The 18048-nt window shown below is 40.3% G+C and overlaps 1 protein-coding gene across 8 annotated transcripts in view; it reads right to left on the bottom strand.

Moving 5' to 3' along the window:
- Positions 1–18048, bottom strand: part of LOC139232513 (tenascin-like) — a 137383-nt gene that overhangs the window by 52746 nt on the left and 66589 nt on the right. For 2 of the 8 annotated variants that reach the window (XM_070862838.1, XM_070862845.1), the window contains exons 11-15: positions 15887–16153; positions 13158–13553; positions 11692–12078; positions 4579–4884; positions 1586–1849 (exon numbers count right to left, since the gene is read on the bottom strand). The exons of 2 other annotated variants lie outside the window; for them this stretch is intronic. In XM_070862838.1, coding sequence (XP_070718939.1) covers positions 1586–1849; positions 4579–4884; positions 11692–12078; positions 13158–13553; positions 15887–16153 — 1620 coding nt within the window. The remainder of the gene's footprint in view (positions 1–1585; positions 1850–4578; positions 4885–11691; positions 12079–13157; positions 13554–15886; positions 16154–18048) is intronic. 4 more of the 8 variants (XM_070862839.1, XM_070862840.1, XM_070862841.1 and 1 more) reach the window with 4 other exon arrangements.

Raw genomic sequence — 18048 nt, forward strand, 5'->3', positions numbered from 1 at the left:
GGGAGAACAATGCTTTGAAGCAGTATTTGTCATCTAGCAGCACAATACCGGCTGCTGATATATTTGATAAAACATTGTAAAAAAGGCAATGTAATAATTTAACTGCACAAACATTCAGTATAGTATATGTGAAGCTAGCACTAGAAAATGTTTTATGTATGGAATCAAATAAGAGTGAAACTTAACGTGGTGCATTACAGTCGCCATTATTCATTCAAATTATGGGGCTCTGGTTATAAAAATAACAGTTTTTACAGTAATGTGATGGAACTATATGTTATTAAAGCATCATTTATAAATGCATTCTATGTATTGGTTCCTTCTTTGAACCACAGCACCGTTAATATTTCTTAACCAAGGTCATTCTCACTGGTTGTACATTGACCCGCATGAACGAGGACTGAAAGTAGACTTGAATATAGCTTAAAGAAGGACTTTCTGTGTTAATTCACAACACAAACAATTGCAAGCAGCTCTTCCAATCTATTACCACAGTGACAACAATGTTTCTGGCTTTACAAATTGCATGTTTCATGCAACCATGCATTTCCACAGTTCGTAATAACAGGCTTGCAAACTGCTCCACTTAGTGGGTTGACGTTTATATTTACTTGACTCCATAATAAATGAAGCTAGAAAGAGGAATTAAGATTTATGAAAATGCCAAAGCACTCATTCAATAATAAACAGTTAGTAGGTATTTGAGACTCTGCATGTCATGACCATAATACTTTGAACAGTAGATCTGCTAAGTATTACAAATGCAACATTAATGGTTAAATAGTTATTATGATCTCCTTCATGAGTAGGGATGCCACCTATCAGGTTTTGGACTATTTATTCAATGAGCTTTTTAGAAATTTTGGTCTGAAAAACCAGATGGCCAAATGTGTGGATTTTAAAATAAAGCCCATGATCCACTTTTGTATTTTGCTGAGGCAATAATTATTTTGATTTTCCATGATTTTCCGATGCAACAAAGGAAATATCGGAATTCAAATCATAATCCCACCTTTGTGCCTTTGGCAATAGGTGGCAGCCTTACGAGTGAGAGAGGTTTTCCGAGTCCACGAGAAGATAGGCAAAGGCAATGCCAAACCATTTGTACCCAAGGAATAAAGGTGGTTTGCCATTTTCACACAGACACAGATGCACACAAACAGTCTCTTCAGGCAATCAACCTTCAGGAAAAACAAAGGTCAGCTTAATTAACAGTGTAACACCTCTGCTGTCGCAGAGTTTGATGCATTTCCTTACTGTTGGACAGAGATGTTTAATTGTTGCAATAAAAAAGCCAACCGGCATTAAAATTCATGCAGTTTTAAGACTGTCGAGAGACATTCCAACATTGCTGCAGCCATTCAGCAGAGACCATTTGCTATAAAATTCACAGGAAAGAATCGGTGAATGATTTGAGTGAAATGAAATGTCAATCTGCTTTTCAATGCAGGACCTGTAATATAAAAAAGTAAAACCTGGAGGTACATTGTGCAATTATAAAATAAATGGTGCCACTGACGGATGTGCTGTTCTTTTCTGTGTGAAGAATAAGGCGGCAGAAAATAAATAATAAATATCAAAATACCTGTGTGAGCTTCAGTGTATAGCGGCTTTGTTCGCTGACCATAAATTATACCATAGATGGAAATCTCATAGTCAGTATCAGCAGGCAGATCTGGGATGTCTATGGAATGCTGATCACCTGGTACCGTGTATGCTAGTTGTTCGTGCAACCCATCAGTGTCTGTAATTTCTATAACAAAGCTCTCATAGGGTCCGTCAGCTGTCCAAGAGAGTTTGAAGCTGCCTGAGGTAACTTCTGAGACCATTAGGTTGTCAAGTTCTGATTCTGGCAAAGTAATAAATTAGAGGAAATATCAAATTATGCACAGCAAAAGTATACAAGAAAAGGTTCTACAACCACTAACATGTCATCGTGCAGTCTGGAACATAATGAGCGATGAAAGGAATGTGATAATCACTGACTGTTCAGAGAAGGCCCGAGGTGGATCACGTCATTTATAACTAGACACAAATATGTATGAGGCACATGGAGCGTAAATGTAACAAACGGTAAGCGAGAATCTAAAAGTGATCCAGATAATGAGGCAGCACTTGACAATGGGTTAGTATGGTATGGAGCGATGGTGAGAAGGCAGCAGAATTCCATTCAGTGTCACTGTGATTAGAAAAAAGAAAATAGTCACCTGTAAAAGAATATATTAAGTGAAAGTGCATGTAGAATACAACTGCGAGGATGCGCTCGTACATTCAAGATGAGTTTATCCCTTCATCCTGAAGTGTTCAAATTGAGTATTAGCTGTCCAGTATTTCTTATCTTAAAAATGTCCGAACCAAACATGCGATGAGGCAATGATGAGAGGCTGCTTTGTCATTCACTAAGCTATAGTATGCTTGCAGCTATCCCCATCATTTACTGCTCTGCCTCGAGAGGCTATTTGAGACAGTGGGAATATATTGTGCTGGATGCCAGAAACATAATTTGGATAATTTTATATCAAATCCTGCAAATCATTTTAAAATGTTAAAATGGATTTAGCCAAAGAGTAATGTTATTGCTAACTATGAAGGAACTAATCCATAAACAAGTGGAGAAAAAGGTTTCTTGGTGGCTCAGCTTATAATGGCACTGTACAATGTGGAGCTGAGCAATAAAGACCAGGAAGGTCTGTGCTAGCTGATCTCTTTCTGGGTGACAATAAAATATCCCCAACATCATGAAGATTAGGTGAGAACAGGTTCAAGTTGGACCCTGATTGCTTGTCCGACATCCAGATCTGGATGAGCAAAGATTTTCTCCAATTGAATATTGGGAAGACCGAAGCCATGGTTTTCGGTCCCCACTACAAATTCCGTTCCCTAGGCACTGACTCCATCCCTCTCCCTAACATTTGTCTGAGGCTGAATCACACAGTTCGCAACATTGATGTCATATTTTACCATGAAATTAGATTCACTGCATATCTGCAGCATAACTAAGAGATATCTGCACTTCTCTAATTCTGCCCTCTTGAGCATCCCTGATTATAATCGCTCAACCATTGGTGGCCGTGCCTTCTGTTCTCTAGGTGCTAAGCTCTGGAATTCCCTGTCTAAACCCCTCCGCCTCTCTATCCTCCTTTAAGATGCTCCTTAAAAGCTACCTCTTTGACCAAGCTTTTGATCATCTGCCCTAATTTCTCCTTATATGGGTCAGTGTCAAATTTGTGGTCTTATAATACTCATGCAAAGCACGGTGGGACGTTTTACTATGCTAAAGGCGCTATATAAATGCAAGTTGTTGTTTTTGTTGTTTATGCCGAGCTAGCTGATCTCTATACTTGCCCTTCACACTCCTGGGCTGGGAACAGATAGAAATTGGCCTGGGTTCTTAGTTCGGCATCATATACTAGAAAATGCAGTTATTGTGGACTTGGGAGTGTGCCCACTCAGGCATAACTGCAATGATCCCATGCAGTCAAATACCAAGTAATACTCACGGTCTCGTGCTCACACATGAAAAATAGCCACTGGAGGGCGTTGCTGCCTGTGCAACCGGGCCCCAGCATGAGTGAGTGTCTTCAGGAGTGGAGGAAGAAAACTGGAGAATAAATTTTAAACGGCGACAAACAACTATTGCTTAAGCTATATGTTTCTCGGCACTTCATTTTGAGCTTTATTATAAAACATCGTGAGCATTTTTTCGACCTGAGATTGGTATGAAGACACTAAAGGCAACTGTATGAATTTCAATTCAAAGATGGACCCCATAAACGCATGGAAATTAATTTGCTTTTAATTCTATTCTGGAACTAAATCCCATGCAGTTATATGAAGTGGCTATACCATTGGATGACATTTAGCGAGGCTCTCGTCCTGACATGGAGTCTCATTGGACAGAAGTGGAGTCACAGAATCAGCTCTATTTAATAACCTGTCACTGAGCCAGGCTCCCATTTCATGAGGCTCTATGCTCGGACTGGAGTTTTTAATTTTACCCTGCAAGCGCTCATTACTTTGCTTTGAACATGTACTCCTGAGAGTTCAAACTGTTAGTTGCTGTGCATGATAACTTAAAGGCAACTGTGTGGATTTCAATTCAAAAATGGACCCCTTAAATGCATTGAAAATAATTTGCTTTTAACTCCATTCTGGAACCCCATGCAGCAATACGAAGTGGCTATCCCATTGGATGGCAATGTCTTACAATTAGGTCAGGAATCATTGTGACCCGACTCAAAACAAAGCTTCCACAAAATGCCATGCTGTGCCCATGCTGCGGCATTTGGACAAATCGGACAGAAAAAGCACATTAATCACTGACTGAAGCTTTGGGAGAGTTAGAGATGTATGCTCGTCACATGCAGAAGGCAGCAAATTCTTTTGCTTCCTAAACGGAATATGTTGCAGCTCAGCATAAATAGGGGATGAAGGGAACGTTCTGCCAATGAATGACAAGCTTTTTGAATGTGAATAAAGGATGGTGCACAGAAGCCTGATCTTCTCCTGGATAACGGAATGGAAGAAGCGAAAAGCGGCGTGATGATGAGACAAGTACTATTTGATGTGGAGGAATACCTGTTTTTGCAATATCTTTCACTGCTTGTGAGAGCTGGCCTTGCACTATTCCATAAAGATCAATCTCATAATCAGTGCCAGCTACCAGCCCTGTTACATCAGCTGTACGCTGATCACCCGGTAAGGAAATCTTCAAAGGGCTGCTCAATCCATTAGCATCCTTTATTGTTAAAAGAAAATTATCAAAAACTCCGGTTGCTGTCCATGATAGCCCGAGGCTGGTGGAAGTTACATTTTTTACCACAAGGTTCTCTGGCTTGGCGACTTCTGAGTTTGGAGAATGTGTGGTGGCACTGTCAAGGGATTCTGTAACAGATGTTTTTGGATTAGAATTAACTGGATGATCCACAGAATAGCTCCTTTCATAAGCTGGCCGGCTGGAGATGCCCTTGCATTCTCAGCGACCATGTCTCCATCTGGGTTTTCATAAGTGCTAAAAGGTACATCAGAAGTTACATTGTTTTTCCCCCTTACAAACTTAGTTATAATGAGGAGTCTCTTGTTGAATTCTGAAAAATAAAAAAAATCTGTACTTTGTCATCTTATAGTTTTAGAACCTAGGAAAGACAGCTTGATTAAACAGCCCCCCTGCACCCATCCCCCCCCCCCCCAATAGCATCTATTGACTGTATATTAGTTTAAATTTGTAAATAGACTTAACATTTATTGATCTAATACACTTTTTCTACAGTAGGTAGTGGTAGAGGCATTCCTGTTAGACTGAGGTCTTATTCTAAGCTCTGCTTGTCTGCATATGGGATTACATTTTGCGGCACAAGGATTTTCTTATTTGTTCAGCCATTCCCCTGCTCCCCAGCCCCCATCTCCGACTTCTGGTCACGACTTCATGGGCACCAACACCCCTCCAGTACCTTGCCCCTGTGGCCTTCCTTCATCTGTGAGCCGAGACAGTGAGTGTTGGCAGGCAGTTTGACTGCGGGGCGACAACACAGCTTGATCCTATTGTCACCTGGCACTCACCCACGCACGCTTTCCAGCTGGATTCGCTGGCTAGCAATTAGAAGTGGGAAACCTGGCTGATTCTTCCTCCCCTTCGGCCAACAGCACTAAGGCCTATTGTAGCAGCTGACTGTTGCCCAGGTTGAGATCAGCTCACTGAATACACACTGGGAATCGAACTAGATTTCTTTCTGGACTGTAAGCCTTTGTATTAACCAGTTCATCGTGGAGCCACAAATAATCTGTGAATGATAACTACAGGCCACTATCTATCAAATCCTGTTCCTGATTAACTTGGAACAGGAGTAGACTATTCAGTCCCTTGAATTAGATCATGGCTGATCTGTATCTCAATTCAATTTCCCCGCCTTTACTCCATGTCCCCTCAAACTCTTACCTAATAAAAATCTATCGATCCCAGTCTTGAAAAGTTGACGTACTTGGAAATGCACTTGAAGTGCCGTAACCTATGGACCAAGAGCTGGAAAGTGGGATTAGGCTGGATAGCTCTTTATTGACTGATGTGGACACAATGGGCCAAATGGCCTCCTTCTGTGCTATAAATTTCTATAATTCTATGATTCAGCATCCACAGTCTTTTGGGAAGAGCCATGCCTTCAGCTGCCTGGGCCTAAGCTCTGGTATTTACTTCCTAAATCTCTCTGCCTCTCTACCTCCTTTAAGATGCTCCTTAAAGCCTACTTATTTGACCAAGCTTTAGATCACCTGTCCTAATACCTTATGTGGCCTGGTGTCAAAAGTTTGTTTGATAATGCTCCTCTGAAGCACCTTGGGATGTTTTACTACATTAAAGGCACTATATAAATACAAGTGGTTATTGTTGTTGCTGATGGGAGAGTTCCAGATTTCTCATTTCACTGCTAAATGATCTGGCTCTAATTTTATGATCATGCCCAGCTGCTCTCGATTCCCCCACCAGAAGAAATAATTTTTATTATCTACCCAATGAATCCCTTTTATCATTTAAAACATCTTGATAAGATCAACCCTCAATCTTCTAAACGCAAGGGAATACAAGCTAAGTGTAGTCATCCTGTCCTCATAATTTAACCCTTTAAGTCCTGGTATCATTCTGGTGAAGCAGCGCTGCATCCTCTCAGAGGCCAATTTATCTTTCCTGAGGTTCAGTGTTCAAAATGGAACACAGTGCTCCAGATGGGTTTGACCAAGGCTCTGTATAACTGCAGCATAACTTCCTCTTATTTGTATTCCAATCCCCTGAGATAAGGATTATCCTTCAACGAGCCGTTTTAATTACTTTTTATATCTATGTACAAGCTTTTAGTTATTTGTGTACATGGACACCTCAATCCCTTTGCTTCTCCATGTCCTGAGTCTCTCATCATTAAGAAAATATTCAGATTTGTCTTTCTCAGATCTGAAATGTATGATCTCACACTTCTCCACATTGAACTCCATCTGCCATAGTTTTACTCACACACTTAGGGCTCGAAATTGGTGAACTTACTGCCCACTGCCGCAGACTGCTGCCAACATTCCTCTGCAACATCCACCCAGTGCCACTTTCAATGTGTCCTGGAGCGGGTGGGAGGGGAAAGCCACCGGGAACCACCCGCTGACGTCAGCGGACGGCTGTGTAGCGTAAGTGGACTCCTGCCTGCCAAGATGCGATATTCCTGCGAGCGGGAGTCAGCGGCAGAATGGGGGTGGAGGCTGGTCTGTCCCCGACGGTAAGCAGGAAGATCGTGGAAAAAAGGTCAGTGAACATTTTTTATTTGTTTCTTCCTCAGCGACTTACCTTGATGGGGGTCCCCTGAAGGTCTTTGATAGTTTTTTTACTTTTTGCTAATGATTTTTATTTTCAGGTCTTCGACCGTCCGTGGGCCCGACTCCATCCTAGGTGGCACTTGGGCGGCAAGCACCTCTGCCACCGAGAATGAGAGCTCCCGCTCGCTGCCGCCCAGATTGGCAACGTAAGTCCCTCATTTGCCATCCGTTGACCTTTGTGGGACCTTGGTGATGAAATTCCCACCCAAAGTACCATCAGGTACCTCGGCGGTCATCCTTTGGGTGACACTTGGGCGGGCGGAGATCTTCATCAGTTTCAGGCCCTTAGTGTGTCTATGTCCCTTTGTAATTTTAATCTCGCGTTTACATAATCTACTGTGTCTCCAACCTAGTGCCACCTGCAAATTTGGATATACAACTCTCTACTCCTTCATCCAAGTCGTTAGTATACGTTGTGAAAAGCCAAGGCCCTAGTAGAGATCCCTGGGGAACACCACTTGTCATATCCCACCAAGCAGAGAACATTCCCTGTATCCCTACTCTCTGTTTCCTACCTACCAACCAATTACCAACCTATTTCACAAGGTTACCTCCAATTACGTGCGCTTTCATTTTTTGCTAATGACCTCTTGTGCGGGACCTTGTCAAATGAAATGTATTTTAAAGTACTGTAGTAACTCAGCCACAACCTGAAGTATAGGAATAAAAATCAAATTGTTAGTACTGATAACCTGATTACTGCCCTGAAATTTACTGTCACCCTAAATTCACTGTCTGATAACTATTGTAATAAATGCCAGATTGTAAATTGTTATTTAAAAACTGCTTTTCTTGCCATTGTACTGATATGTTTGTTTCATATTTAGACTTGCTGGTGCAAAACCTGATGCATTAATAGGCCAAAAATGTAAATGTATAAAATGTTTATAATTGAATAAAGGATAAATAGCATTTTATGTTTTAACACCTTAATGATCAGGATCAATGGCCTTGGTTTTCCAATCAGCATTGTGACTAAGGTAGGCCAATATCTTCAAATGTATTTTCTATATATGAACTAGAGAACCCCACCCCTGCAGCACTGAAGAGGAAGATTGGCGTTGCAGAAACTGGATTTAACTGCATAAGCATCGATTCCAAAAATCATCAATAAAAAAAGGTTTGTTAATGCGTCCTACCAAAGAAGTCAAATAAAATCCATCAGAAAGAAGTGAATAATTCTAATAATCCTCCAGTCCCTGTTTTTTTTAATCATTAGGACTTTAAAATAGGTCAATAATATGAATGGTATTACTGTTTTTCCTAATTGTAGATGCCTGAGGGGACTCTTACACATATTTTAATCCACCCAGATAATGCTCATTATTGCTTTGTAAAGGTGAGATTGTTATTCTAAAGTCAGCGCTGGCTCTCCACAATAGAAATGTTTCAACCAATAGCATTCCTGCCTGTGGAAGTCTGGCTTTTTGAAAATTGTTTTGTAGATCCTGACAAGTCATAACTGGTCTAGACTAGTATGATATATATATATATATATGTCTATAGTATAAAAAGCTTTTATAATATTAATGAGATAATGTAATGGCATTGTCATGCTAACTTCCAATTGCATTGTGCCTCATACCACCTGGTCACATCTTGACAATGATGGTAATAGTTAAATAATCTAGACCAAACCATGTAGTCCTGCGAGAAAGAAAAGAATGCATATGACATGCCTCTGGCACCCATGCAGAAGTATTTTGCAAAGGGATTTGATTTATAAAGGGCTGAGGATCATTTAGTTGCATAGTAGCTCATTGGAGTTGTGATGCATTGTGCCCAAAGTGGTACAGGCATAGGTTTTACCTGTGATCTCAGTCTCTAATCTCATTGTTGGGAGATGACCTGTAGAGACTAAGCCTTTCTCAACAAGGAGGCAGAGAATATTGCAATGAGTCCTCCCAGAGAACTCTTGCATTCATCCTAGAGGCTGGATATTGAACGCTATTGGCAGAAGGATCAAAGCCTGCTGCCTAAATGTCTACCTTGGCCAGGTCTATTGAGTGCTGCTGGGAGATCAATAGAATGGAAAGGGATAAATCAAATGTAATCTTTAAATGGATTCTCTATTAGTGACTGTAATATCTAAAAAATGCATTATATATCTAAGGTCATGAAATAAGATTAATGTCATCATTAGGGAACCAACATCTGGGACTTACCAGATTTGACTGACCGATATTAAAGCTATGCTTTTAAAGTTAGTAATTGTCTGAAGTTTGATTTTAAACCACTATTGTTTCATTGAAGGTAACTTCAACATGGTCAACTCTAACCATTATTGGATATATCCCAGCATATGTACACCCTCACATATGAATCCTAAGGCAATTAATTTTTAATGCAACATTCTATTACAATGTAGAAACCTTAGCCAAAGCTCTTCCACTATGAATTAAGAAACCCATCAAACAGCCCTCAAGTAGATCATGGTTTACTAACATGAATGATACCATGTGAGTCTTCAATAGTCCTATACTGTGCAGTGGATACTGCCTGTTAAAGCACCATGACTAGATTACAATCCAGTAGATGTGCCAGGCAACATTCTTTTACTGAGGCAAGAAACCTCCTAACCAAAGAACTCCTGCTACCTTTGAGAACACTGTCCATTCAGAAATGGAACACTTTGAAAGAAACATTTACATTTGCTGAAATTCTCTGTTACTTTCATCTTGTATTGCACATGCAGCAAAATGTTTAAATGGGTTCTAAATGATAGCAGAAATTGTTTTGATTTTATAAGAGAAAAGCCAGTGTGGAACTCAGAAATCTATAGTAAACCCCTCATTAGAATTGCCATAAGAGCAGCGTGTTATGAAGAGCATCAAGTTCATTGTTTGATTATTAAAATACTGAATTTGAAATATATTGTATGCCAATAAAGTAGGAATGATATCAATCGTTTAAATTAGGTTATCCCATCTCATTGGAATCTATGACATTTAGTTCGTTGGCAAACAATTATGCTTTGTGAAAATATTGTTTTGATTAAAAGAAAGAACCTAATAGCTTAACTTGAGTTCTTGCAATTGCAACTTCTATGTTGGGGAGGGGGTGGGGGCACAGGGGTAGCGGGAATCACCATCATATTTGTTCTTGCCGGTCTGTTCTAGTGATTTAGGTCAAGGCTCTCATGGTGATATTCAATGAAGAGCAGAAAGTTCTCCCTGTGTCCCAGACAACATTCCTCTCTTAATCAGTATCACCGAACAAGACAATGACTGGGTTTTCATCTCATGGCTATTTGTGGGACATTGTAGGTCCAGAATGGCTGTCGCTTTCCCTTACATAACAAAGTCACTGCACTTCAAAAAGTCATTTGTCATGTGAAGCACCTTCAGATGTTTCAATGAATAAATGCAAGTATCATTACATTGAAAAATTTGATTACATATAAATATTGCATGTAAAAGAACTTGTCTTCACATTTAAGAAGATAAGGAAGACAAGAAAATGGCAAATTTCAGAGTGATGTGTACACAGAATATTTTGCCTTTTGGATTCAGAATTTGAAGGATTGAAATTGTTTGACCCAGGGTTAAGTACCAGGGCTCTCCTACTGGCGCAGGGCATTCCCACAATGAATAGTTGAGCCATACCAACCAGAAAGCCCCTGGATTGATCCTCAGTCTGTCTTGAGTCACTCAGGTGCCTCCAAGAAATTAATATATATCTTTGCACGAAGATGATTCAGGAGAAGCTACAGACCCCCACTCCGCCCCCAACCCACATAGCAATTGATAGATCAGCCAATGGCTCCCAGATAAGATCAATTAAATCAGCATAGGCTGAGGATCAAACCAGGGAACCTCCTGATTGTTAGGCTTCAGCTACATGCTGGCACAAGTGAAATGTGTCAGAAAATGGCAAACTACTTCTTTATTTCAAAAGTCAAGCGCATCCTGCTTCAAATGTGCAGATTGGGAATACCCTGAATACCAAACTTTGGAACAAGTTGGATCCCAAGTCATAATTTATGCACATTTTCATTTGCTGGGCTATGAGTAATATTTAATCCAACGTCCTGGCCTTAAAGTCAATGGCAATTACTACATTTTTTGACATTGCTGCATTTGTATGTCCCATCTTTGCACGTGGCTGTCGATGATTTTATGCTTTGTTAGTACTATCTTCACACTTTGGCTCTCGTTTAACGTCTAGTTATCAGTAACCTCAGATCTAAACATATGTCTCAGTTTATCATATACAGGCACTATGTGAAGGCATGCTTTGAACAATGGCATTGTAAAAAGGGGGAGGGGGGGAGGTTCTGTACATTTTCAAAATGAGGAGAGGAAGAGGGGATATAGAGGGCAAGATTGTGAATAAAAAGAATACCTGTCATGGCTTCTGCGTTCAAAGGATCTGAACGCCACTTTCCCACAAATCCGTATAAATATACCTTATAATGTGTACTATCCAAGAGACCAGTTACCTCCGTGCTACGAGAGTCACCATTTAGGGACATTTCCAGTGGTCCATACAACCCAGTGGCATCTGTGACCACTATAAGAAAGCCGTCAAAAGATCCATTTTGCAAAGTCCAAGAGAGCTTAATACTTTTGAAAGTAGAGTTTACCACAGTAAAGCTTTCCAGTTTACTATGCAACACCCCTTTCTCTGAATCAAATGTGGGCCCATGGTTAAAACTTCCGTCTTTGTGTAGCCGAGCAGTGAGGGCTGTTGTATGATCTATCAGCTCGCCAACTGGGTTGGTTAAGACAGCTAAAAATAATTTTGAAGGAATAGGGTTTCAAAATACTATGTCATCAACAGAACAATAATAAAACAACGTTGATAAAGAGGTCATGCTTCCAGTTACGCAATGCCATGTTTTGGGGCGGGTGGTACTTTGTTATGTAATTTCTAGTCGTGCTGGTTTACCTCACAAATCAACTTTAGCAATTTGTCTTGATGTGTGTAACCAATTGTGTGAACGATGGCAAATGTTGTGACTTTACATCACAATCACTTTAATAGTAACTGGAAACAATTTAGCACCTGTTTGAAGATAAAACTGGTAATTGCGGAACACAAATGTCAAGCTGCAGCATTTGGTTCCAAGAACAGGCAACTGCGATGAATTCCAGCACCCAGCTAATTATTAAGTACAAAATGATATTGGGAGAAATTAGTATTGAAGGAAATGAGTAATTAAGCAAGTTCAAAATACTCACAATTTAGGAGTAGACTGGGGTTTTATAGAAACAATACAATATTAATAACACGGATAAAGTTTTAAACAACATGCTTCTGTCTATGCCATGGCAGCATTCTAACCTCAGCTACAAAGCCTTCTTCGAAACAATGCAAGTCAAACAGACGGAAAACAGTCACTAGTCCTACAAACAAGCACAAGCAAGGGTCAAAGGGCAATTGCCCCTCCAATGTCATGCTACCTTTTTCTCTGCTCCACTCACTTGGCACACTGTGGTCCACTCCTCGGCATAGAAAGGCCAAACATATTTTCTGCCATTCAACCGACTATAAAAGGACTGCGACAAAAGACAAAACCCATCCACAAATCTCAAAACAATTAATTAATAAGCCATGCGGGCTCGGGTCACCCTCACTCACAGTACGCATGCTTTTTAATTCTCAAGCTGGAGCCTACGCGGAGGGAAAATATTCCAGCTAATCTGGGGCAACGTGCTGATGAGAACATTGATGCTTGGTCATGCAGGTAACAGCACAACTAGCTGTTCAAAATAGCAGGGATTCTCTACGCAACACCAGTTTTAGAACAGCTTAACACCACTATAAAGTGAAAGGCAGTCTGGAGACAAAATCGAAAAGCCAAATACCTGTGGTAGCTATAATGTTCAGCGGCTCTGATCGTTGACCACCAGCAATTCCATAAAGAGTTATCTTATAAGGAGTGGAGGGCATTAGGCCTTTTATTTCAGCAGCTAAACCGTCACCAGTCACGGAGATCTCTGCCTCATCATCGGCTCCAAACTCACTTCTATACTTTATGATAAAATAGTCAAAGAATCCTATTTCTGTCATCCAGGAGAGTTTGATACCATCCGAGGTTACATCAGAAACAGTTAGGTTACTGAGTTCACCGTCACCAATCCCGGAAAACTCAGGCACAGAAGCTTCTAATATCAGGGAAACAACAGGGGCTGTTATTCTTCCATATGGATGAGGAGTGACAGCCTCCTCTAGAGTATCATTGAATGCTGGCTCCAACATCGCTACAAAAGGTAGTTCAAACATTCGTTTTAGTAAAGATCTGTTCAGTAGTATTGAAGGAGGAAAAACGGTTACAATTGTGCATGCTTTAATCATAAGTGGCTGTCAGCTGCCGCATCTGCAATCACAGTTATTATATTTAAGTCCTTAAATAAAAAAGGTTAATAGCCTGAAAAAGAGGCAATTGAATGAATTAACTTGTTGGTTCCTGCAAACGACCTAATTAAATGGAAATAAAAAAAATAACATTAGAAACAATCACTTTGCTTTTCTATTACAACATAATGGAACTATTCTCTGAAAATTGGTGGGGGAAACAGATCTGTGCCTGGGCCTGAAGTAGGTGTTGGTCCACAGGAGCCATCTTAATGAGAAGGGGGCTGAGGCTTGTTCCCAGTCTCCTGCCTCATTTTCCAGATTGACCACTCACTAGGCACTGCAGTACTGGGGTGCCCTAAACACATGACACTGTGACCTGGCCTGACCCCGAAGCCTGCACTGACCAGAGGTCCGGGGGGTGGCACAGGTTGGGGGTGTGGTCCCAGGGCAGGCTAAAGACTGGAAGTAGAAATTTCTTTAAACGTTCAAGTTTCTCCACCCGCTCCAGATGTTCAGGTTGAAGTGGGGCCTTCTGGCTGGCGATCGAGAAGTTGGAGGACCAGCACTCAGTTGTGGGCCTCACTTCCTGACCCTTCCAAGTGGCGGGCTTGTGCCATGGGTGCACCTAAGCCATATAAATAGCCTTGTATAGGAAAATCCAATGCTCCATAGGCCTGGACAGATCCAATGCATCTGGGCTGTGAAGCTCCTGTCCAGCACTGGGCCAGAGGAGGTGGGGCAGGAAAATCTTCCCTTATGTTTTGAATGGATACACCGCTGTTCTGGATAAGTTCAGATTATGTTGGAATGTGGGCTACCTCAGGATGTGGCTTGCTGGGACAGCATCATCAGGAATAATGAGGAACACACTATTTACTCGAAAATTGTTTGAAAAATAGATTCTGAATATTTTGCACTCAATACTCGCAGAGCAAGTAAATTGCAAAAAGATTGAAATATTCGTTTTGAAAGGCAGCCCTAAATTAAATACTTTAAAGTAAACCACCTCAGTCAAATGGATTCTTTAGTGCAGTTCTTCAAGCATTGAGAAATAGCCCCCTGCGTTACGTGGAGCTATTTCTTAAAAGAGTAAAATACTTTAATGCAAAATGTCCTCAGCTGGGGATAATAACTGCAAAGTGATAAAAATAAATAATGAGGGGAATGTTCGTTTGGAATTTGTCTGTAATATTTAGTTGTTGACTGAACATAGTTTCCTATTACGGCACAGGCACAGCGGGGAGGGCTGCCTGTGGACTAAAATGAACCATTTAGGAAAATGACATTGGCAAGGTTTAAGTATTAAAACTAATGAGTATATTTCCAATCATACTTTTTGTTACCGTGCCAACTTGAAAATGGAGTTCATTTTATTTTTGTGTCACATGGCGTTTTTACCTGAAAGCTTTGGGTATCAAGCTTGCAATGTCACAGACTCTTATGCTTACTCTTGTCAAAATTTCAATAACATGAAGAATTCCTTTTCCTGATATCAAATAAGTTATTAAATAAGATTTCATGAACACTTTTCAATACAAAATTTTATTTGTTATTACATACATGCATGTATGCATACACAGACATAGGTATATGTCAGTAGTTAGTTAGTAGCGATGGACTAAATATTGAAATAAAAGATGTTAAAGTAACTCTTACACAATAGTAGAGTTTTTTTTATTTCAATATTCCTACAAGGCCTTTCATGCTGGAAAAAGCAACAATCCTTTGAGTCTATATCAGTTCCATCCAACATATAAATCTCACGTGAGGTATATTAGTTGTTTTACACACATTATTGTATTGTAAACAGCTTTTGGGATCAAAATGCTTAAAATTAAGAGGTATATCTGGAACGGTAAGCAGAGTCATCAAACTGTTCACAGACCTGTAATAAGATTAAAATGGATGCCATTTGGTTAAAAGCAATTGTATTTTATGTTTAGTTAGAAAGTTTCCAGTTGAAATGTTTGGGTGATGCCATTATCATTCAGGACTGAAGAATGAATGAGAAAAGTTAGTATTCTATTGACTACATCTAGCAGGGAGCAGACGGAGGGAATCAAACTGCAGGAAAGCACACATATTTCCAGCAGATCCTATTTTTCTGTAGGAGTCACGAAATATGCTGCAGCGCATAGCTTGCCCTTTCCGAGAGGTTTCATGTACAGCAGCAAGCACATGATTTGAACCATCAGTAAACAATGCTAAGATGGAACTACATTATCTGGTAAAGTACCTGTAGTGACAGATCCGACCAAGGGCTCTGTTCTTGCTGTGCCTCGAAGAGCCATAAGCGTCACCACATACTCAGTGGCAGGTTTCAGATCAGTGAGAGCGACTGTAGTCTGGTCTCCTTTCACAATAACCTGCTGTGTTTCTCCGTGTGTTTTAGGGTTATAATTCACAACAAACATGTCAACGGGAGCTAAAGGAGCTTCCCAAGCCACCAAGGTACTTGTGGGAGTTACCTCGGAAAAGTTAAGACCTCGCAGTGCTCCAAGGCCTGTGGAATATTTTTTAGAGAGTAGAGAATTGCACGTGAATCCATCTGATAACACTTCCATGTTATATATTCCTCTGAACTGTGACAAATGTCAACTAAAAATGTACAATGTGACAAAGCAAGTTTTTCAATTTATCCCCCATGCTGTTAGCAAACTGTCTAACTTTCTTATTTCCAAGTGCTGTCTGTATACTTATTGTAAATGCATGGTTCTGTGAAGTACACACTATAAACTATCACTAGAACACCTCAATAACTGCAGTAGGACTGAAATATAGTGCAATAATACCCAAGTAGAAGAATGTTTTATATGTGTCAGTTTGCTGTGACATCCTGTAAAATAGTTTTGTAAAGAACTTTTGATAGATCAATGATTAACCAAAAAAAAACTTCAATATAAAGAAGCCTATCTCACTTCATGGGAAAATAAAGAATAACTCTCATAATAATTGTGTATCTGGGATGGTGACACCATGTCAAATTATTCTAGTTCAAAAATTGTAGTCAATAATTAATTGTAAATTCTCATATAATTTTTTGGTGTAATTTCCATCATGAATTGACTAGGTTAAGAGCAGGTGAGACCACAACTTTTCTTGTGGGGTCCAGAGAAACACTCCTGCACATTGTGGCCCCACAAAGCAATTCGTCTGGAGGACCGCTTTGTCCTTCCCACCTGCTGCCGACATGCTTTAAAACCGGGAGGGAAGCCGGGACAACTCGCCACGCAGGCCCTGGTTGAATGGCCATCAGGGTCCCATCGACGATGTAGGACCTCGATTTGCATCAATTTATGAGGTTCTCGCCTGCTTTAGGCAGGCGCCTCATCCGCCCACAAGAACACGCCGGGTTAATATCGGAGACGGCGGGAATGGTTGAGTTCCGAGCGGGTAAGTAACCTGTCAATCCCAAATCAGGTCTTTAAACTGTACCAAACCATTTAAATAATAAAACGTTCTCATTGCTTATCTACTAAATTGTTCATCTTATTTGCGTTTTGAAGTTTGGAGATAAACATTTACCTTTAAAAAATAGGTATATGGCACAAAAAATGATTGGAATGGTCAAAGCTAAGAATTTGACATGGTTATGATAACTTTAAAAGAACTGGGGAAGGATGCAATATTAGCTTGTGTTGAACCTAAGATCTACAAAGATCCTTCAGAGAGTTTCATTTTTCTTGATTTCTATCTTCATGAGGACTCTTGCAAGACAATGAACAGGAGAAAACCAAACATTATATTGCAAATTGGATTTAAAGTGCTAAAAACTGAGAGGGGAATTAACAAAAAAATCAAAGTAAAATTAGGAATATATTTATTTTGAAGCTCTCCAGTTCTAAGTCTCTAGAAAGTTTAATTAATTGTTCTGGCAGCCAATGTTTTTCATGGCTGCACACCAGATATTTACACATTTGGATTTTTGTCTTAATATTTATGTAAGATTGTGCGAGGAGATCCACTGGTACATCAACATTGCTTTTAATTGAGAATTCTGTTGTATTCAAATGAAGAAATAATATAGGATTGCGGACTGAAAGGGCACACTTCACAGTTGTTATGCATGTCTTTTTTTTTTGCCTGTTAATTTTTCATCTCGATTCCCTTCACACGCCACTGACTCCTTCCTGCGATACGGTTCCATGGACGCTTGGTGATCTGTGGTAGCTTATCAAAGTAGCCACCATCTATGTGTGAGCCTTGGTACCGAGTGCCAGCAACCTATGTTAATCGGGAGAGGGCCGATGATGCTCTTACCTGCCGACCACACATGAGCACTTCCATCGTGATCTGAAACAAGATCCCTGGCCAATTTTTCCCTCAATACCCGAAGAAAACTCGACTCAATTGTAGCAGCCCTGAGGCTACTGAAGGTATGAGATCAATTAACTCTGC

The sequence above is a fragment of the Pristiophorus japonicus genome, chromosome 20 (assembly GCF_044704955.1).
Source record: "Pristiophorus japonicus isolate sPriJap1 chromosome 20, sPriJap1.hap1, whole genome shotgun sequence".
Classification (NCBI taxonomy): Eukaryota; Metazoa; Chordata; class Chondrichthyes; family Pristiophoridae; genus Pristiophorus; species Pristiophorus japonicus.